Genomic DNA, 23,993 nt, shown 5'->3' with positions numbered 1-23,993 from the left:
AGTTTTTCCATGTTTCCTGAAGGTTAGCATCCGTCATAGTCCAGCAAAGTACAGCTCTTTGCTCTGCTATCTTCCAGACAAAATGTACTGTAATGTGTACAAGCTCGAACACCAAAACAGAGGAATGTTTTCTGACAAGAAATGCGATGAGCAGCCTCCACAGTGGTAGTGCGAAATTACAAAAGGAATAGTATCATGTCTCTGGCTTTTATTTTTTAATTATCAGGACTTATATACTGTACATTTTTAATATTCTGATTAATTTATATAAAAATGTTACTTCCCAATTCCAATTTGTGACTTGCAGCAGTGGTTACAGAAGTAAGATACTTATTTCTATATCCATTACCAGGCTTCTAAAAATAATGTTTTATTTTTGTCTCTAAAAATGTAGTACTCTTGACTTTGCACACTGATAGCTTCACATAAATACACATAATTTTAAAGTTGCTTTTATTAGCGTCATGTACAACTTAAAATAGAAAAACCCCTTACTTTTCTTTGTATATACTTCTTATCTCATACATAATAGACAAAGACAATTTTACTTGAGCAAACATGGTAGTCCTGTAATTATGGAAGAATGTAAGTTTCTAATGTGTATTTTTTACATAGACTATAAATAAAATGGACATGTCTCCACTTCCACAAAAAGTACAAACATAAAGACAAATTTGACCAGAAACGGTTGCTGCCATCTTGCACTGGTGACGTTATTTGGAGACGATCGCCAGTCAGCTGGGCCACCAATCGTGAGAAAATGAACATGGTGAGAGTGAATGGGACATCATTTTTTTAGATGACTCAACCTCAACCTTGTTACAGTATTTAGGTAGGATGATACAGAACAGAAACAGAATAAAAATGTGTCAAAAACAACTTGAATAATTAATTTAATTATTACAAGTACTTTCTAATCACCACTGGCAAAAATGATAACGCCGTTGAGCGAGGTGTTACCACCCAGCACTGCTCCAGACTGGATGGGGAATTCTGGGCGTCAAATGTCCTCCGTCCCTCCACAACAACTGTTGAAGCACCCTTTAGCTCGCCACTTCAGCCCAAACTGCCACTGTGAAAGTACTTAATGGCCCACGATGGGAAAACATTGTTTATAACTGTGCAGCCATCAGCCATGAAAGTCCATAACTGTACGATGTTGAAGCCAAGTAACAAGGGGAGTGTGCGCCCCATACCCTGCCTTCCATCCAGGGAAATGGCATTGTGCATTTCTTTATCTGAAAGTTTCTGTTCGGATCAGCACCAACCACCCTGCCATATATGTTCAGTTCTTATTCTCCGAAGCCTTTTTTTCTAGCCTCGCTCATGGAGCAACGTCCTCAGCCTCTGGACAACTTGGATACATTTACACTTCTTCAGATCAGTACATAACTCATCATTTATTTCTTTGGCCCCTTTGGTGTTTCCTTCAAGGTCTGCATTAATAAAAAATGCCACCCATTAATTTTCAGCATACGGCAGTGTTTTTATGAAAATCTGCAAATATCACTTTGGAAAGTTAATTTGTAGGGACACGGACAAGGCAGTGTATTTATTTTGGCTGAAGCCCTTTCTAGTTAGATTTTTTACAAAAAATCACAGAATGCCTAAAGAGGTTATCTGTTGTAAGATGCATGTAACGCTGCTTCTTCTTATTTACTTGGCCACACTGAAAGTTAGACTTACTAATATTTCGGTGAAAAAAGCAAGGCAAAATGCGTGACCTCGCCGCCGCATGCAACCCTCTTGCACTACCGCTTTTTTGTGTTTCTCAATGGGGGAATACTGTGCGTCGTTAATCAAGTCTGTATATCACAGCGGTGGGTTATACTCAGTGGCGGGGATGGAGGGAAGAGAGCAGAGGGGCAGAGGGAAGGAGGGGCGGGCGATAGTCCCAGACTTGACCTTCCTTGGCGATGCCTGCATTAGCCGTGGCAGGCAGTGCCGCACCGCTGAGAAGCAGCCTCCTTTCACGGGATTAGCATTGGGACGCCCCGGGAGAGGTGGCTGCTGCCCTTACTTTTCAAACAATATTACTTTGCAATGCAATACTCATTCAGATTCCCCTCCTCCTGGTCGCGTCTTTTTCTATTCAATCTGACGAGACTCGATGACACGTGACTCCTAAAAGTCGGGCGGAGAGCAAGTGAGCAGTGGAATTCTTGTATTTCTGCACCGGCATGGAAGCGTTCATATGAACACGTCTCGGTATAGTCAGTGAAGTGCACTCTGGGCTCGCCTTGCCTCTTCTCGCAGAGTATCAATTAGGGAGGGATTTGAATGGACTGAAGTGGAGCCTCCAGTGAGGTGTGTGTTGCAGAGAAGGAGACATGGAGCAGGGAGAGTAGGCATTCAGAGAGATATACAAAGAGACAGACGGATGGACAGGCAGGGAGAAGCTGACAGAAAGAGAGACAAAGAGTTAGAGCCACGGAGCTGTGAGCTCATTTATAGATTCACACGTGTGTGCATGGATGAATCTCCCTTGGTTCCTCGAGCGAGGCCCCGCGCTGTGGTTCGTCCGCAGCATGACTGATTGATATGACTCATTTACTGGCTGCAGAAGACCGTTAGGACCAACAGGCTGTGAAAAATTAAGATATCCTTACGAGAGGACCAGATAAGGCGCACGGCACAAGTTTGGATGATTCGATCTGGTTATGACCATAAAATGCTGTCACGTCTAATGGATGATATTACAAAAAGCCGTCTAATTTATCAAGCACCCTTTCCCTCCAGCTACAACGGATTGAGATGTAATTGTAACAATTACAGGCGGAAGGAGGCAGAGGGCTCGCTGGTCTCAGCATGGTTAAGAGGGGGCGATGCAGGAATTTACTGGCCTCCCTCAGCTTCACTACACTCCTCAACTCGAATGACCTCTGAGTCAAATGGTCCAATTTTTGTTTCTGTTCCTCCATTTTAATTTAATTAAAATATCAGTCTGCACAGCTCTCTCCTTTATTAGTTTCAGGGGGGAAAAAAAAATCCATTTCTGGTGCTTGTACATTTCTCTGTCCATCACACTGGAAACACTTTCAATTAAAATAACTTAATAAACTTCAGGCGGCTGGCGTGCAGTGATGGACACCAGCTTGTTTATGTAAACATGTCGGTGGCTCCATCGCAGCCTTAAAGGGCGCCCACTCTCTTTGACCCCCTAGCCGAGCGTCACCCTCAGCTCGCCTGCTGTATCGTGAGTGTTTTGGCTTCATCCTGCCGTGTTTTATTAGCTAATTGCACTCTGAGGCCTCCCTGGTATGGTGTTAACTGGCGGTGCACGATCGAGAGAGGCTGCACAGGCTCCATCGGCTAAGCTTTTAACAGGGAAACTCTGAGGCGAGCTAAGGAGTGCCTTTCAGCTGAGTGAAGGTCCTGGCGGAGAGACATTTGCGTGGGCGGAAAGTTCATTAATTTTCTAAAACTGTGGAAAGATAAAGACAGGGAGGCGTTAGGGTTGATCCACGGGATTGAGCCGTTGTACACCATCATTCTCCAATCAACCCTGGGGGCAGCAGCGGCTGCGTGAAGAGAGGATGTCCCCATAGCAACGCAAACTCAAACACACTTCCAGTAGATTATGTTTGCAAAGAAGGGATGGCCGGGACGGCCAGCCACCAAATATAAAACAGGAGCAACACACGAAACTGCTCCGGGCCCCTACCAGCACCATGTGATGGTTGTAGAGAGACTCTTGAATCAGTCACAGCGTGTCAGTGGCAGTGAGGTGACCTCATCCCGCACTGCGAGGACTTTTTTTTTTTTCTCCCCTTTTTTAATTTTTATTCTGGCTCTGCCTAATTAATCTGGGCACTCTGGTTGGCTCCTGACAGCAGGCTTGTAAAGTAAGATTTGTGCACTGCTCATTATCATTGATGAAGTGGACTGTCAGTGGCGCCAGGAAGCTCGGCTGGTCGGGGCTGATGTGGGTGAGCTGGTGGTAGGGAAGTCGTCAACCCAGTCACTCCTGTCTCCGCTCCGACAGTCGCACTCCCAGATTAATTGCTCCCAGACCACTTTTGCGGTCAAATTGAATTGTAATGATTCATAAGGAAGTATGAAGCGTCTGATTGTAGGTGGATGTGGAGGCGGCCGGGGCGATCTTAGGGGCTTTATTCAGTAGATTCAATTGTTCAGCTTTTATATTGGAGCTGGCGGAGGAAAGAAACCAGCATTTAGAGGATTTATGTATTTTCAGAAGGTTTTGCATCTACGTTCAGCCATAGAAATGACATTTATTTTTTAGCTTTATAATACTGCTCAACTACTGCATTGTAATATTGTACAGGATGTTAATAACCCAGCCTGCTTTCGAGAATACAAACCTGGTGGCTATAACCAGATATGCTTTGATCAGTAGGAAATATAATTCATTAACTGTTATGTGTTAATTATTTTTTTATTTAGTGATTTAGTGAGTCTGTATGTACTGGATAATCTCCCTGATGTTTTTTCTAAATATTTGGAGACATTTTCCTACCTTTACTCATTTTCCATGGGTTTACTGAGGACTTTTATTTGACTCATGAAAATATACAATGCAAATATACACTATGATATACAGTCTTATTCAGATATAGAGCTCAAAATAAAAAGCCAGTTTTGCTATCTTTAAGATTGATTTTCTTTAATCTCATACCAAATGACCAGCTCTATTTTCTTAAACCTTTTAATACAATTTGTGTCCCTGTTTTTCTTTTTCATGCATTACAATATTTTACCTTTTACTTGTTGAGGACCTAGTATAAGCCTCCTTTCCTCCCAACATTCCTCACCAATCACATATTGTATCTGTTACCATCTGCCTTAAGAATATAGTATTTCTCCATAACTCATAACTATTCCTGACTTCAAAACGAGAAGCGGTCAAAGTAAGAACAAGAGATATGTAGGTAGTGTGTCAAAAACAAGCAAATACACTAAGTGCATGAATCAAGTTTTTTATTTCTCAACATCACAAAACAATAATTTGAGTATTATTAAAATCACTTCACATGGAAAAAAATGTGGACAATGACAATGGTAATCTGTAATTTAAAGCCAGTTTGCTGTGTGTACATTTCCCCCCCAAGGATCAGGGACCGGATCAGCTTTGATGTTAAACTGAAGAATATCTATCAAGCATTTTCTGTGCGGCAGCGCACTGAGCTCACAGGGACTTACAGTAAAAGGTCTGTCGTTCGTGCAGATGATGCCTCATGTTCCTCAATGAGGTTTCTGTTAAGGCATCGGCACTGACTTGTATGGCCACACAAGGCTGTGGTGAGGAAGAGTGAATGTGAACAGATGGTGATATATAGAGCGAGAAAGCCTCTATTTAGGTGGACCAGCCAGTTCATCTCAGACATATTGATCGCCACAATTTACTCTCTTTACTCAGAGGATTATGGCTCTGTAGAGTAATATAAAGGTTTCCTGACATGTCAATCAGCTGTCACTGCCAATTCCGCTGAGCAGACATCAGCCTGTCACTGAGTTGGACTTGCCAACTCCCCCACCTCTCACACGGACCGCATGTCCATCACCATGGGTTCATTTAGGAATGTTATTGATACTGTGGCTCTCTAGCATCTCTCTTGTACATTTAATCACCTCCGTGCCCTCTGTAGCACACATGGTTACATTAACTCTGCCCTGTGCTATTGTTTGCTTGTGTATCTTTGAGTTATTAGGGCCAGTGAGTGCAACTGTATTGCGGCAGTGTGTGGGCAGATCTGCTTTGATGGTGTGTTGTGGTGGCCCCGCTTCCTTCTGACCCCTGGAAATGACTCCTTTTGGCAGAAAGTGTGCATGTAGGCAGGCCAGCGACAGGGCATTGATTCCACGGTTGGATTTATTGTTGGATCCCTCCGTTAGGATGAGAGATTCTGACCTTGCCCATCTCAGGTGGGGAGCACTGATGCCTTACTACCCATGGGCTGTATTGAAGTTATTAAAAACTCCATTACCGCCATTCAAAGGTGGACATAACTCACAGTGCGGATATAGAGATGTCAAAACAGAGATTGATCTGAGAAAGAAGTGTAACCCAGAGAAAACTTAAGAAAGGGTGGAAAGACTGCCGGAACTGAAATACTGAGACTTCAGACATCAGTCAGAGCCCGACTGGATCTCTCAGCTACACATCTATCATTCTCTTTTCCAATAACCCCTCTCTGTCACTGCGCAGATCCTGAAGGAGTTAAAGGATGAGGACTGGAGCATTGGCGATATTGTCTACACACTGACCAACAGGCGTTACGGGGAGAAATGCATAGCCTATGCAGAAAGTCATGATCAGGTGGGATAATTTTCGACACTTTTTAGTACCGATAGAGTCTTGCCTCATGTCTGTGTGGATGATTGAGCATGGCCTATCTTCCCAGGCTCTGGTTGGGGACAAGACTCTGGCCTTCTGGCTGATGGACAAGGAGATGTACACCAACATGAGCACCATGACTCCCATGACGGCCGTCGTCGACCGCGGCATGCAGCTGCACAAGATGATTCGCCTCCTCACTCATAGTCTGGGTGGAGAAGGCTACCTCAACTTCATAGGTGAGTCATCACGGCAACACACAGACGATCTTACACTGCGGTTGCATTGACGGTGAATTACACCATGTCATTTAAAAATGATTGTATCACCCTTGTTATCTGCCATTCAGATAGCTGTTTTAGGACGACGTCCCTTTGGTGAAGTTAGGGAGTTATGACAATTAATCCACAACAATTGGAATAATTAAATAATAATATCAATCACTTGGCACGCAAAATGCTAATCCTTTTTCTGACATTTCATAATGCAAACAATTCTAGTTCAAAATTCAGTTATTAAAATGAATGACTTCAATGACGTCAATTTTGCTTTCACTGCTTGTATCATATTAAATTATTTTATTACATTACATTACCTTCAATGTCACATGTGATCATATAATCATACATGATCTGATTAGGCCATATCATTATATAATGATACCACATGGATTTGTGGTTCAGATGACATTGAAATGCTGAACTGTCAAGAGGCAATAGAGATCCTAATTATGAGGCAGCGTCCTTCTGTTTGTTTCATTTTCTCATTAAAGGAGATGAGGGGAATCATTTCAGATCCCTCTCATGTAGTAGCCCACGATATTCCCCCTGAATTTGAAATTTGAACTTCTCCCCTCGGGCAGATGCAACAATCCTCAAGTGTTCACCGAACAAATACCAACTCTAGGGTTGTCATAATAATTGAATATAGAGAAAAGAACGGGTCAAAATTACACACTTTGACCTTATGGGATGCGCTGGTTCCCATCTACCTCTCTCCGGTCCACACAGTCTCACTCTTGCTTGGCCCTTTGGTGACAATGAAACAAACAATCTTCCCATTTTCCAAAGAAAAGATCATCATCCACACCTTCCTGTGCCACTACAGTCCGTAAAACACTCTAATAAGGACAATTCAGACGAGGAATCAGCAGGCGACCTCATGTTGAAAATGTCTCATGTGGTGTCGGGGGTTTCCCAGGAGCCCATACAACGTTCAGCAGTGTGTGTCTGAAAAACAGTTTTTTACCGCTGCAATGATAAACATGTTCTCATTCATAAAGGCTTAGAATAGCTCGACATGGCCCTTGTTACTCATTTACCATTGTGTTTAAAGCGCTCAGTTATTCGATTTGTTGTATTTCTTCAATGGAATATATCACTGGAGTAGCTCACCACCAATGAGTCAAGTCTGATGATAAGCATCAAAGGAGCCTTTTGAAGAAGGTACGAGGTTAATACTCACTTTCCAGAGCTGATGGTGAAATGCAGGACAAAAGCTGTCTAAGATCAGACAGGTTCTTTTTAATTTTGTAATTTTATGGATCTAGTTTTCAGTCACTGTTGGGATGCTCCTCATTTTCAACACATCGCCTGAGCTACAGCAAGCCTTTATCGAGGCCTGCTGGTAAAGATAATAAAGTGATAATTAATGGCTGACCTTGGTTGAAGGGAATGCGTTTCCGCGGCTCTCTGGCTTGATGTGCATACAGCCTACAATGGTATTGTAGCTCCACCTGGTGACCGGGTGATCCGGTCAAGCTCCGAGTCTGAACAGTCACATTTGTTTTCTACAGTGCTTTTGCCAGTTTCATTATCGCTCTGTATTCACAACAATGCAAAGAAAAAGAGTGAAACACTGTGAATTCCTTCTAAATGGACTGGTGTGTGTGTGTGTGTGTGTGTGTGTGTGTGTGTGTGTGGGTGGGTGTGTGTGTGTGTGTGTGGGGGGGGGAGGCACAATCAAAGCAGCTGTTCTTGACGGACAGTCATAGGAGGGTAGCTCGCAATGAACAGGTTGTCAGGGAATTGACCCCATGTGGGCAGTTGAGGTACAGTTGATGGTAATTATGTCTCATTCTCTGGCTAAAGAAGAGCTAAAAGGCTCTCTCCGCCTGTGCTCTGGGTGCTTTGTCTCCCTCGGATTTCTGTGCCTCGTCTCTCTCAACCAATCAGTGCAGCATCAGAATCGGGAAGAGCTGAAATGTGACACTCGAAAAGTCAATTTGACGATGATTTCATTAAGTCAGTTGGTCAGTTAAAAAGAAAGACCCAGGGGATTTGCTCACGCGCAATTGTGTTTTCAGTTGATGACTGATTTAGGCAGCTCCCCATTAATAGGGGGGTCTGCAGTAGTCAATGCATTGTCTTCTTGCAGATCAAAATGCTTCAGTCTGCATGAAACACAAAATACAAATTCAAATTCAAAAAGCTAGAAACAACAGAATGTGTATTCTTTAAAGTTTCGAGAAATATTTTTGTTGTCAATTTGCAGTTAGTAGTTTTTGTCTTATCGTAGTAGCAATATGTACTATACGCATGACTATGTGCTATCTATATCTGTGTTCATACTCTCCATTGGCCTATTAATACCTGCATTTAGATTCTGTTTTCAGTTATTCTGAATTTATATTCACTTTGAATATGAACTAGATATAATGTATATAAATTCCTTCCAAATCTTTCACCTTTCTTTGCAAGTGGAAAAATGTTCATATTGCCTGATGAAATTTGCCCTTAATAGTGATCTTGCCTTTTGCCCTTCTGGCTGTGAGCAGGTTTTTTAAAATCCAGATCAAAGATAATTCCTCTTGCTGATGCAGTTTTCCCCCGTTGAGACTAGAAGCCATTTATTAGCTGTTTTACTGCAGAAACTTATGGATAGTATATCACATACTGTGTGTGACTGTCCTCCACTCCCTTGGTTATTCTTTTTTTTTTTTCTTCCACAGTGTTTATGAGGAACTAGAAGGGTCTTTAATGCGAATAGTAATGCAGTTCAATTGTGGTCCTCATTGAAGGAGACAGTAGTGTGTAAATCTTTTATGTGTCAGTTAATATATCAGTTATTGTTTGTAAGTCATGCGTCATAGATTTGCAAGGGCAAAAAGGACAAGGTCCTCTGGCGTATTTACAGAGCGGCTCTGAAGAACAAGGAAAATGACCAATGCTGGCTTTACACGACAACGCTCCCGGGTGAAAACGGCGACATTTTTTATCAGATGTGCCTTTCGTTTAGACGGCGACGACAAACTATAACAGAACAGGGAAGGCGCATTAATTACCTAGTGCAATTGTTTGATGCACCAATTCGGCCGAGGCGAACCAGACAGCTTTGGACAAGACCCGGGAGAACCAATCGATGGTGGGACACCTTTTTTTTTCTTTCACGCTACTAGGGAGAGAAGAAGAAGGAAGTTTCAACGCATGCGCGCGCTCTTGGTGGTGTTGTGTGGCAGTGCTTCACAGTACCACCTAGCCACCTGGCGTGCGAACTACATCGAATTTCACACACTTTTGCGTCACCCTGTGCACGCAGATTCCCCCCCCAAGACGCTCGTCTAAACGCGGAATAAAAAGTGGGAACGCAATGCCACTTTTTCGTTTTCTGTTCAGATCGTTGTCGTGTAAAGCCAGCACAAGTCAAGTTAAAAAAAAAGAAAAAGATCACTCACTAATGATTACAATTCATTTCCTTTAACCATAGATTGCAGTATTACTTGGATAAAAAAGTCACAATTCAAACTTCAATTTTGCCAGTTCTGTCGCGTAATTCTGTGGTTTTAGGAGGAGACCAGTGTTACAAAGGCACAGAAAGGGAAATGGTTCTCTTCTGAATAAAAGAATGGTGCCGTGATCTTTTCATCACAGTAATAATGGATGGAAGTTAAAAAAGTTTTTTTTTTTTACTGAAGAGCAAAAAAATAAGGGAACAGAAAAATAATGTTTTTAAATCTACGACACGCACTGGAGTTCATTCCCGAGGACTTTGCAAAGTTCAGGCCGTGGGGTGGGTGAGCAGAAGGGAAATATTGGGGGGGGAATAAAAAATAAAGATGACATGCCGTGTCAGTGGATCAATGACATGAGAGTCATTTAGCCAGTGCTGAGCAAGAGCAAATTGTTTTAGCAAGTAAATCAATTTGAAGAGCCAAGCGCAGGAAAAAAAAAAGACATTTATTTACTCATGACCAATAGCAAACAGCACACAGTAAGAGGAGCATTTGTATTTGAGATGCTGAGCGATGGATACTGTTAAGGATGTTTGAGTGTCAATGACATTAAAGCGCCAAGTGGTGTGGCAGTAATGAAACGCATCAGTGGTTTTATCATTAGATCAGCGGGGGCAGAATGGAACTGCTCCTACTTCCTGACTTTCAGCGCTCGCGGAGACTTAAGATAACCTTGCAGATTTACGGTCAAAATTATTGAGCAAAAAACTTCCTCGCGGTACTTTGTATTCAGGGAGTGCGAGAGTGAAACAGGCAACCATTATACTGTGGCCCTGGATGATGAATTGAAAACCAGTGTCTCCTCCTCACATGCATTTCATACAGATAATGCCACTGAGAGCTAACGTCTGTCTTGTAGAGAGTTGGTTGCAGGTGCCAATCCCACCGTTACTGTGCACATTGACTTGGTAACAGGAAATCAATCTAGCAAGTGGAAATGAACATTGCAACATGTCTCCAACCTTCTTTCTTTTTTTTTAACCTTTTGCACTGCATCTAAAACCTTCTGTGACTCTCGCCCTCCCATCACCACTGATTTCCCCATTGATCTTCCATTGCTAGAATCCCTCCAATGGAAAACGCATTGATCCTTGGCTTCTTCTTGTGCTGCTAATTACTGAGGGGACTGTGTCACTGTCAGGCTCTTATCTGATGCCGACCTGTGCATAGGAGTAATGGGATGTGCCGGCTGAAAATCTGTCTGACATGACCCTTTGTAGACATGGTTGCCCCCATTAATCACACGATTATTGGAACCACTATAGATTTAAGCATCAACATCAAACAACGAGCTTTCAGTTATTTTTCCACCCTTTACCATTGGTGCAAACCTTTTAGTGAAACCTCTCAATGGTATATATTTTGGTTTATCCATCATATTTAAAGGTCATGATAACTCATGACAACTTAACTGTGCGATACCCAATCGTGGTGATTAAACAGACCCATTTCCCCGGCAGAGAAGCGTTTTTTCTCACAACCTGGCGAGTCCTCAATTATAATAGCAACCCACCAAGGTGCAAGTGCATCTGGCTTTTGAAGGGAATGGGAGATGGCACTCTGGTCGGTTCATTGGGTGTTGCGCCCAAAACACACACATGATTAATTTAGAGACGAAGAACAATGTGGTGGTTTTTTTCGTCGTCAAACTAGCAAAAGATTTTTGAGATACATGTACGGACCAACCATGTAAATGTGCTGACCATGGTCAGCCATGACCAATTATACATGCTATATGCATAGTTTTTTAGCTAATTAAGTTTAACAATTGGCTTTGTCTGATCTTCTGGTTAGTTTTTTTTTAATTTGCCATGCATGATTCAAAGTAGTCGGACATCTCATAATCCTTGTATGATATATTGTAAAAAAACAAAAAAACATCCCAGTATTTTCTTTTTAATTGTATTCAGATAACAGTATCCAAGATCTGTTACAAGACAAAAATGCAGATTTTATTTATGGTTGTAGTTGGGATGAGACTGCATCATATATCCTTTTTTGTGCAGAATGAGCTATCTGGTTTGTTTCAGCCGTGAGGGGGCAGAGGAAGGTGATTATCATGGTGATTAATTCGGGCATATGGGAGGAACATTGCCATGTTATCGCGGAGGAGAGGCCAATGAAGGTGTGTCCAATGTGTTTCTTTGAGGCTGAAATTAAATGAAGAGTCAAAGGCTTTCATGGGTTACTGAATCAGCCGGTGCAGGAAATCAATCGTCTACACTATACTTTATAAAATAATACCACATGAAAATTGAAAGTAAATACAGGCAAAAAAAGGGTCTGGTGCCCTTACACTGTTAATGAAGTGTACAGTAGCTCTTTAAAAACCGGCCTTTATCTGGAATCACTGTCTTGGATAGGAACTAGAAGGCGGTGTTTTTCTTTTTGTCTAATCCCTTGCATCTTTTTGCATCTTTTGCCCTGTATATGTGTACAAAAGCTGTTTGCCTCTATATGCATGTTAACACACCCTCTCACAGAGCAAATGGATGATAAGGAGTGGCTTTATTCTGAGTCCACACTCAAATATTTACACACTGTGAAGTAATTATTGGGAAAAATACTTGCAGAACTTGCATCTCTAGGTACACCGTGTTGAGTGGTTGGCCGGTAGATGGAGTCACATAACATTTAAAGATGTTGAAGGCACTGTGGAGGAAGTTCATGTTCACGCTTGTAGTTCAGTTCCCCTCACTCGGAAAGAAATGATCCATTATTTTTCCTTTTGTTCTAGTCCATGTAGGGTTCACACCGACTTCTTAAAAACAAACCGACATAAAGTCACATAGACTGACAGGTCACTCAATCATCAGACTGTGTCTGTGACCTATTCTGCATCATCAGAGCTCGACTTCAGTGACTGAGAGCATGTGACACTGTGCTTACCGGCGCTTGAAGTTTTCACCTCTTTTCTCTGGCGATCACAAAAAGAAACAGTTGGTCATGGTGAGACCAAAAATAGTGCTGAAAGTTAGAGATGAGACGTCTTTTACCAAAGTGTGATCGAGAAAACTGTTGAGGAATGCTGTACAATTTAACTGTCACATAACCATGCTCACTCTGGCTGCTCCATGTTGTTCCGACCAGCAGAAATTTGAAGGAGCATTGTTTTGGTCAATGCTTTACTGTAATTCAAACAGCAATGATCTAACTTCCCTACATTTTTACTTTGAAAACGGCAGCAATAAGGGTCTGATGTGAACACAACACCACCTAAAATAAAAATTACAAACTGAGACCTTCATTGTGAATGGGAAAATTGTCTCCACAGTGGCGTAAAGGAGTTTAATGTGTAACATGTGTGGAGGCTGAATATACGTATGTGTGTTTCCACTAGACTGCAATAAGGGGATTTCACCGATGTGCATCTTCAACCAGAGAGCAGGAACTAATCAGTGAAATCATCTGGTGCACTCTTTGGCTGGAAGAACACGTCCAAATGCAAACTGCATACTAATTGTATGTGTATAAGGAATGCAAATTTTCATATTAAAATGGATTTTTGTATTTACAGGTGTGTTCAACCAATCAATATACCTTTAATATCTATTGACTAATTTGAAATGATGCAGGACCACATATATCAATCAAATTGAATTTAGAAGTCTGCTGCCAGTTACACTGGAAGTAGAGATGGAGACCAACCGGGCCGCTGCATTCTGGATGAGCTGCAGAGGTTATAAGATGCGAGTATCTCTCTATCCTTTGCGTGATGCATTAACGGAAAACAAAGTTCATGAACAGCAGGCTCACAAATCAAAAAGGAATTTGTTCGCATACTCACATCTCTGATAAGGCTCAAACTTGTGTGAATACACTAAATTCTCACAACTTGCTTAGAATTGGGAGTGTTAGTTGGTTAGACTCAGCCGTCACACGTGGCACATTGTTGAATGTGTTATTAATTTGGAGCTCACCTCTTCCTGTGTCTGATTCAACAGGCGCAGTCTGAACTGTGAATTACAGGCCGCCACAATGATCCTAAATTTTCTCACTTTTTCCTCAATAGAAAAAAATAAATAACTACAATGCATTTGTGGTTGCTCTCATTCCCACCACCTACACACACTGTATGCAATGCGGTGCAACACAGAGAGAACCGTTTTTCCCTGGGGCGTGTCGAAAGTCATTCTGGGAAATGTAAGAACTCAAAAGCACTGCAGATGTTGACGAGCCAGGGTGAGACCGGATACACCAAAATAGTAAATAATGCATTGATCATCACATATTGACGTCTGACTGTTTTATACCTTTCTCCTGGAGAATGAGTTCCCTCAGGTAAACATCCTTAGGTGATCGGAGGAGGATGCCACTGCTGCCTCTTGACTTGTTGATGCAATGTGAAGGCTACCTGAATCCAGATAATAATGTGACTACCTTTGTGAAATAAAAAAAAAGAAGCATATTAATTTAATCTATCCTTCTGTTCCCTTTTCATTCAATCCTTTGTTCCTTAGTTGCCTTTTCACGTGGCTTGCGATTGTAGAGAGCATGTCATGTTCTATGGCAGAATAAGTTCTATGATTACAAGTGGCGCCCTCCAATCAGGCTCTCTAGGCCTAGCCACCCAGGAAATGAGCATGCATGTGCTCAGCCAATCACAATGAGCTTATTAGACCATATGGGGCCACACTTTACACAGGGTAGCATTGGTGGAATCCCTCATTAAAATACATGCTGGTGGAGGGGGAATTGTTACTGTGCTGTTTTTGGACCAAACCCCACATCTGTCAAATTGTGACCGACTCTACAAGAAATTATTAAGGAAGCCGGCTCTTGCCAAATTGTAGAGGTCATTAAAATGTCCGTCGACGCCTGGGTTTGTCCAACTCAGTGCTGCTAATTCATTTCCATATTCCTCAGTTTTTGTTATGGAAATCTTTGACTTATTCCTCTAATATTATTAACGTAATATTGTGCATGTCGTATAATATGCTTGACCAAAGTGCTGTCTCACATATGCTTGAGAGACCTTGGCCTAAGAGAAATGTTTTAGTTTGCGTGTTTTATGTTTTTGGTGCTGTCCTGTCCCTGGCATTGGGATAAGATGAACCTTGAGACGGTCTCCACTCCCAAGAAGATAATAACAATCTTGACATGACTTATGGTGACCTAGACTTATTATCTGTTCCCCCCACACATGGTATAACAGTGAGATGTTTCTAATTTACTTCAAGCCATTTGGTTGCGGCTGCCTGCATGTGAGCTGTACTGAGAATCTTCTGTGATAATTCATTGCATCGTATTGTCCATTGCAAGTCTTTCTGTTCTGTTATATGCATTTTAATCATACTGTTTTGTTCAAAATGTGTTGAACAGGGCAGTGGTGTGCTTGAAGTAGATATTTTCTTCCTCGAGGCTCTGATGACACCAGGTCATTGGGGAGATTGTCGCTACACAGTCGCCCTAGTGGCAGCGGAGCACTCACGAGGACTACTCTTGCAGGGTACAGGGTAGTCATGCCTTCCAGCCATCCGACCTCCCGCCTGTGGTCAAAGGGGCTGAGACACATCAGACAGTGGCTGTATCATCCGCTTAGACTTTGCTTTGCATCTGCCCCAGCAGATCATGACACCGCCACGCACTCGTAGATTTAGAATAGATGTTATTAGGCACCGGTATGATTAGGGGCTAGCTCGGATCTGCCCTCTGGAAAAAATGAATGAGGGCCACAAGGGCGCGGCTTACTGCTGATGGTCTTTCGTCACAGACGTTAAAAAAACACCAACATCCAAGTGTGAGGAGGACAAGAAGACATTGTCTTCTGTTCTGTTGAGAGGTGTGAGAGTTGTCCTCGTACCCTGAGGGAGGATGTGGATACTGAAGGAACAGAGGGCCACACGTGTGGTACAGTATGCCTCACCGTTATTATACTGGAGCTTCATCCCTAGTGAATATGTCAGAGCACCGCTGTCTCTTTGTCATCTGACAACAGAGCCATGTCGTCCTTACACTCTGGCTGGTGGTTCGTCCCCATGGCAGCGTAGTCGGCACTGAGTTGACACTGGTGAGCAGGAGCAAAGGAAAGTAAATGAAGAGCAGCATCATCGCCGCCCTTACAAAAGCTCCAATATGGCTGGATGAACTCATTCTGACTGGCTGAGCACACACTCAGTGCAGGCAGATTTCAGTCTGTGAAAGTGCAGAGGGGCTATTTCTGGGATTAGAGGTTGGAGAGGAACTTCAGTAGCTCGGCTGATCTTCGTATTCAACGCAAATGAAATCGAGGCGAGAATATAGATCCACAACCATACGGCACCATTTATGTAATTAGCTCCTACTTCAGGACATAACCATAAGCAGTTTCAGCAATATGGTAATCCTCCTATGCTTTAGCATTTATTCTCTGTTTGTGGTTTGTGACCATCACATGTTGGAAATCAAAAATAACATTTGATGTTGATTCACACTCCCACGGAGGCGAAGGATTATGAATTAGGTGATCCTTTCACCTTCCCTCTAGCGCAACACTAAAACAGAACATATCTTAAAAAACAAAAAAATGTTGCTATTAGCGAAATATTATTGGTTTTGCTGACCTTATGACCTACACTGCTGCACCATCATTAACCAACACACATTTTAAATTGTTCTTCTGTTGAACTTTGAATCATATATTTTTGCATAAAGGGTAATTATAACCCCTACCCATGCCATAAGGCTGCATCTACTTAGTGTAGCCCCCTTGAGCTCTGTGAGATTATTTGCACGTAAAATATTCATAAGGGAATTACACAATGAAGGTGTATTGTACTCCCCCCCCCCCCCCACCCCCCCCGGTGAGTGATTTGACCGCCTGTGTTGCAAGTTTGAAGTGTGATTCTCTCCTTCACGTTTCAAGTTTCGCGTGTGTGGGAGGCTTGTTATTTATGCAGATGTGACAAGAGAAGCCACCACCCTCCTGCCCCCCCACCCCCTTCTTTGTCTCTACTGTGCATACAGTATGTCTTTGCTGCCCTAATTCGTAGTGCTGCAGTGGTTGTCCTGCTGGCGGTCCATGCCTTGGTACTTCTTTAACACCTACATAATGTACTTCATAAGCATCTGCTGTCACTCCCTGTCTTTTCCACTTCATCCCATCACTCTGAGGTTTTGTTTTTTTAAGGGGGTGGGGGCTCTTTGCACCAAATAAACAACTGGCCCCCGTCCTGTTGCCACGCATCTTCCTCTGTCTCTTGTCTGTGTATCTCTTGTTCCGCCGGGAATCCAATTATTCTGGCTGTTGTTTTATGATGTTGTCGTGACATCCAATGATGGATTCATTATCTCATCTTATGACAGCATCGTAGCAATGGGGCCGTTGCTGTTTTTCCGACACGCCTGCAGTTTGCATTCAGCTTTTACAGCTTGCCTGTGTTGCTATGTATGCATCAGTGATACTCGTCTTGAGAATGAGCAATCTTGTGGAGTGGCTTCAACTCTACAATAGTTGTGGTTGTCAGGTGATGGGATAAATCATAAATTCAGATAATAATGAGAATATAAGATGATAAACGTATCCTGCAGGCTTCTCCATTTTGTGCTTATTTCTGCCAGACTTGTTTAGTTCTTTGCACTTGCTCCCCCATTCACAGCAATGCCCCCAGTCATGTAAAATATATATTTTTTTGCATTTATGAAAAAGTGAGTGTCAAATAAAACCTGTGGAATTTATTTGCAGTGTTTTCACTTATGTTGCCTGCTCTTCCCAGAGCGTTATTCATGAATGAGCAGGTTCCTCTGTGACCGAAAGGTTGGCACATACCGTAGTTGGTGAAAATGTTGCAAGAGCTTTTGTGCCTCTGTTTCAATATGGAATGTACTAACCTCTGCTGGGGTTACAAAAAGGCCGCAGAATGTGGCTCTGGTCTCTCTGATCTCTGTCTCTTTATTTTATATTATTTTTCTGTCTTGTTAAAAACTGCACAAGACCTGAAAAAAACCTTGTATATCATGGCAAAATAGAGGAATGCTAATTCACAGAGACTGTGCACCTTTCCCCTTCATTATGTGTATTCTTTAATAACTCTCTCTGTTGCAGGGAATGAGTTTGGCCATCCTGAGTGGCTGGATTTCCCCAGAGAGGGGAACAATCAGAGTTACCACTATGCCCGGCGGCAGTTTAACCTGGTGGATACGGATAACCTCCGCTACTGTCAGCTCTACGCCTTTGACCGGGACATGAACCGTACTGAAGACAAGTACGGCTGGCTGGCAGCCCCACCTGTAAGGACTTCACACACTCACTGTACCGCAACGCTTTGTGCAGACAATCTCAATGACAAAATCACATTAAAAATACAATGTCACGGCGCCATTTTTAGAAGTTTGATACAAGGAGAAGAGCCGCACGTCTGAAAGCTATACACATATGTAACCCTAACCCTTTATATGAATAGATCATGTCAATCCAGAGTAATATAGATGAAAATATAAAATCCAATGGGACATAAAAGCTGTTTTCAAATATGCACTGAAGTCCGGACATTTTCCTGAACTTTTCTGGAGGGGCTGTATGTGAGAAGGCAAATGTTGGGACTTTTACTGCCAGCCCCCGGACAAAATTTCCAGAAAATGTCCAAGTGAGCACATACAGCAGGAAAATGTGTGGGCATGTTGGTTACTGTAAACAAAAACACTGCTTTGCGCAGCCAAGTTTTCATCACGTCCTGCCTCCTGCGTGCTCTGCCCAGGCGCTGCAAGAAGAAGAGGAATTAAAAATACAAATAATAATAATTTGACAGCACCATTTCTGTCACATACAAAAATGTAGTAATTTATTATGCACCTACCAACTGTTGATAAATTATTTAGTTCATGTACGGTTAATTTTTCAAGAGTGAATGTTTTCTCAAGCCACCATTTTTACCCACATGCTGCTTCATCACTGTAAATTATGCTAGTGGACTAAGGCAGCATCATGTCCAGAGTTTTATTTTGGAAACGTCTTGTTTCTCTGGCTGCTGTCAAGGTGAAGAGTAATACACCTCACTCTCATCCTGTAGCCTCTCTCCTCGCCTGCTACCGAAGCCTATGGAAGACGAAAAAAAATGTTTTTCTCTTGAGGCACTGGCAGCAAAGTGATGGGATAATGCAAATGGGGAGTGTTGCTGAATTGACAGGGATTAGAAATAAGTCTGTGTAATTGATTCAGAAACAGTCACCCCACCCTCACATCCCCAGGAATCCGTCTGATGATTAGAGCAACTTCACCTCTCTGCGTTGCTCTCTGACCTGCGTCTTTCCCCGCAACAGACAGACAAATGCAGCCGAGTAGGAAATGAATCAGAGAGCATAATTAGACACGTCTGGTTCACAGGGATCATTTCTGCACATTGGTCTATCAAGCAGAGGTATGTTCTGACTTACTGGGGACTCTTGCATGTTTTACAACTGGATGAAACTGAGCTTTGAAGGCGCGGCAAAGGAAAAGCCGAGTCTGGCTGGTTTCTCTGCTCTCCTTTGTTGGAGTTGGGGGGAATGCTGATCCCAAAGGATGCTATTGGCTGGGAAGATGCATACATTTGGCACCAGTGCTGACCTGCTAAACATTGGGTGCTGGTTTTCTTGGCTGCTTCTGTGGCTGTTTTATGTGAAACCGTATACAGTAGCAGATGACAGTTCTCGACCAATTATGCTCTTTCTTTGACCGATAACCTCAAATCCCGAGTAAAATATTTCTGTAAGATTATGAAATGGCAGTCTGAAGGGTGTAATTTCCGCTGAGTTAAATTATGTGTGAAGCTCTGTGCAGCTGTGATGTGTCGGGTGCAGGAAGATCATCCATCACAAAACGGATAATTAAGGAAAATGAATATTGTTCCTTATTACAGATATCTCTGAGGGCCAGAGTTTACCCTGTCAAAGTGTTCTTGGGCACAACATGGAATTAAGGCAGTGACTGCCTCTTACTGAAGGCGGGAGAGGGTGTGAGTTTGTGGAATAACAGATTTAGTTTTTCACCACACGCAATAAAACGGGGTCTGTTGTGATATTAAGCTGCCTAATAATTATTTGTGATCATCAGAAAGTTTTTGACTGGTGGTTATCAACATGTCAGAATATTTATTCATGTTGACATCACTGAAAACTGGTTTTCAAACGACTTGGGCTGCACCTAACGATTATTTTCTCGATTAGTTGTTTCGTCCATAAAATGGTGAAAAATTTTCCAAACCCCAAGATGATTATTTTGTTTTGTCCACACACCAAAGATATTTAGTTTACTGTCATAGAGGAGCGAGGAAACCAGAAAATATTCTCATTTAAGAAGCTGAAATCATTTTTTCCCATAAAAACTACTGGAACCGATTAATCAATAATCAAAGTAGTTGGCGATTAATTTAGTTGATCATTACTAATTGATAGAGAATTAACTGTTGCAGCTCTACTCATGACTGTGCAAAATTGATTTCTTATTGTCTCAACGCAGTAAGTTTCTTTTCTTGAATTCTTGAAATATAATTATGTAAAATGTAAGATAACAGGTAAGTGGTCTGAAAGACCAAACTGAAGCAAACGACTGTGAACACTGTAATGCATCAGTTCTTGGTTACTGTAGCTTTCCCTGCGCTCCGATCTCCATCCTTGGAAACAGCTGAGACAAAAAAAATGAATAAATAAATAAGTCAGGGATTGATACAATATCACAAAGACCTTGTAGAACATTACTCACAGATAACGCCAATAACTGCTTAGAGATTCTGCTGTAATAACCAGATGAGTCCGAATCCTCTGTACGGCTTATCAATGACATTGCCAAGGTAACCGCGCTCGGTGGGAATATTCTACCGCTCGGTTCAATATTTCACTGCGGTGGGAGGATCCAAGGGCGTTCTGTAGTCCAAATGAGGAGCTGCACAGGATAAGTCACCAATTCTCCCTGTTGTCTACGGTGTAAGTGAACGAAGCAGACTCAGTCTGATTTGTGCCCGCCTCTTTGAAGATGTGCAGCTGTGAGCTTCCAAAGGACAAACTCTGGACGTGAACTGAAGCCCGAGTTGTTGCAGAGGTAGCATCACTTGAGTCGCTCCGCCGCGATGAGATGTAAATATACCTGAATAGAGACGTAAAAACTCACACCTAGTGCGTCACACTAAAGGGCCTGTGCATACATATCAGGTGAGCATATCATTGCGTCTGAGGGAGATATTATTCTTGGTGCTCTTGAAAATTCGGACAAATATTAACATCGTCTGAGTTATAATCAGAATCAATTCATGATTACCACCAATTCTGTTGATTGCATTTACGTGCAACTGTTTGTCCACAAGTAAGACTGCACATTTCCCTTATATGCTTATCGGGCCCCAACTTAATGAATGCAGGGTATATTTGTCTTCCAATGCTAAAACAGTCGCTGTCAGCCGGAGGAGCTTCAAATCCCGAAGACTCCAGACTGTTTCTTAACCCCGGCCCCCTCTGATGGACGGGTTGCATGGGGTGCTTATCTTCTCGTTCAGCCGTGAATGCTGCCCACAAATTGGCTCGGGGAACGAGGCGCTAAAAATAGGGGGTTGGGTGACATTGATAATCTCTGCTAATGACACGTTAACAGTAGCTCGCTCGGCAGGAGAGCGGCGACTTCATCATGTGCAGCTGACTAGAGCCGACAGTGTGCGCCCTGCAATACCCCGGGCCGCTGTTTCCTGCAGATGAGTGCCACCTGAAAACCGATGTGGGAAAGTTGCGCTGGTCTATTTCGAAATGTGTAGTCCGCTGATATAATGTGCCCCATTACAGCTCTCTAATTCCAAGATGAGAAAGGTAATGACTATTCATGAAGAACTCATGTGTTATCATTTTCTTTTCTCCCCCTTCCAGGCCTTTGTCAGTGCCAAGCATGAAGAGGACAAGGTCATAGTGTTTGACAGGGCACATGTGCTGTTTATCTTCAACTTCCACCCCAGTAAGAGCTTCCAGGACTACAGGGTGGCGGTAGAAGTTCCAGGAAAGTATCCTTTGAGCCTCCCATCTGTCATGTCGCGGCTTCTTTCCTTTTTCAATCTTTAGACATGGTCTTTCCTCTGTCACGCCACAGTTCGCACACCCAGTGTAATGATGCCTTTGTTAGTTACGTCTTTCATAGAATAACATTATTAATCGTTTTTGCGCCCGACAGAATCTCCAACTGACGATGTTTTAACCAAGAAGGTGAAAGTCTCTTAAGGGGAGACAGAAATGGAAAGATGGGAATTCTTTTATTTTGTTTAAGCATCCACATTGGGAACCCGACTGTATCTCTGGCTCGGATTAAATGACGGTAATCAACCACTATTTACGGACATAATTGTCCCCAGTGGATAAATCTTGATAACCTTTCTTAACTAATCTTTTGGCAGCACTTAATAACAGCATTGTCTTGACCACTTTTCCATTAGATAAGTTGTACTTGTACTTTAAAATGTCTCTGTAGGTTCAAAAGGATTAGGGGAGCAATATTCTGTATGTTTTTTAAGCTGTTTTCATGTCACAGAAATATAGTTTCAGTTCATATAAAAAGGCTAAATCATTCTCTAAATCAACTGGGCACTTCAGTGTTTCCATAGAAATGAAGCAAATGTCAGAGTGTGGGTCACTGATGTGGTATTAATTGTTCTTTGGACAACAATGGCGTCCTTCGACACCAAGGAGAAGAAGCTTTCATTTTACAGTACAAAAAATGTCAGGGCCACACCCACCAGCTGATTCAGGATACGGTGCTGTCGTCTTTTCCAGCATCGCTGCGCGTTGTACAACACAGTCCCTGTGTGTTTTGCACTTTCATTCCTGTTCTAGTAAATTTAAACGCTCGAGCAACATCATTTATTTTTTAGGTTTTCTTACAGAATATAACACCAGACAGGCAACTTTTTTAAATGGGCTCTGTGACTCACACTGGCAACTGTATTCTGTGTTTGTCATGGTCAGGTTTACAATGTGTACCGTAGGTTTATGTCATCAAGCGACCCCACCCGTCAGCTCCACTACTGACTGTTCATATGAGGCTGGACGTGGTTCAAAATGAATCTCGCCATTTCATTCGTCGGGCCTTGGAAGAAAAATACAAATCACTTCGACGGGGGAGGCGTGGATCTGATCTGAACACCGTGCCACACTTGTTTTGAAGCAAGTGCGACTTGTAAAGACCCACAATTTGAATGGCAGTGTTCTCTCCTCGGCTAATACCTTTGTGATATAATTTCAGCAGTCACCGCTGAGAGGAATACAAGTCAGTTGTTTATAGTGGTGCTGTTTTGCTATTACAGAGAAATAATAGCAGAACCCAGTGATTCAGAAAGTGCACTGTTTAGCGGCAAACGGCTGTCTGTCTTCCCCGTGAGCGGCGCAGTGGAATTTAATGAGTCCCACAGTTGGGATTAGACCGGGCTTAATGATCAGGGATGTGAAGGGGGACAGAAATCTGACAGATTTTTATTCATCATAACGGACATCGCTCTCTCGTGGGGCCCTGTGTAGCTGGCGCCATCAGTTTCCCGGAATGGATATGAAGCTGTGTTGTTTCTTCTGCTTAGACTTAAATAATGTGATGGTGAGTCTGAACGCAGACAAAGTTTGCTAGTTTCTCGCTGGATGCCGGCGGCTCAAATCCCCACGCCTGAGCAATCCAGTCTCGAATAACGATGATTGGATTGGCTGACAATGAGGCTGTTGAACAGCAGTTGTTGTTCGTCTTTTTTTTTCTGGTCTGTTCGTTTGTTTCGTTCAGATGGATAAGTTGATGCGTATTGCTAACATTAATGAAACAATAAAACTGTCAAAATGTAATGAAATATTCTAAATGAAAATGGTTCTCATACAGAATCGGCCTCATGATATTGTTTTGTGATTTTTTAATCGTTTCATGGGGCGGCTCATTGTTTAGGTTACCAAGTTAATTGTGTCTATAGGGAGACAATAATCAAGTGGATTTGATGAATGATAGAATAACAGAAGTAAAACTCCTGGTCTTTTAATATCATGTGTTAATTGTAAGCTTGTTAG

The 23,993-nt window shown here is 42.5% G+C and overlaps 1 protein-coding gene across 1 annotated transcript in view; it reads left to right on the top strand.

Moving 5' to 3' along the window:
* Nucleotides 1–23,993, top strand: part of gbe1b (glucan (1,4-alpha-), branching enzyme 1b) — a 68,858-nt gene that overhangs the window by 29,078 nt on the left and 15,787 nt on the right. Inside the window, exons 11-14 of the mRNA XM_035622795.2 lie at nt 6,170–6,280; nt 6,366–6,537; nt 18,052–18,236; nt 21,834–21,964. Coding sequence (XP_035478688.2) covers nt 6,170–6,280; nt 6,366–6,537; nt 18,052–18,236; nt 21,834–21,964 — 599 coding nt within the window. The remainder of the gene's footprint in view (nt 1–6,169; nt 6,281–6,365; nt 6,538–18,051; nt 18,237–21,833; nt 21,965–23,993) is intronic.

This window comes from Scophthalmus maximus, chromosome 11, assembly GCF_022379125.1.
Source record: "Scophthalmus maximus strain ysfricsl-2021 chromosome 11, ASM2237912v1, whole genome shotgun sequence".
NCBI classification, from domain to species: domain Eukaryota; kingdom Metazoa; phylum Chordata; class Actinopteri; order Pleuronectiformes; family Scophthalmidae; genus Scophthalmus; species Scophthalmus maximus.
The sequence above is the reverse complement of the archived record's forward strand: the minus strand, read 5'-3'. Positions and strand labels throughout refer to the sequence as shown.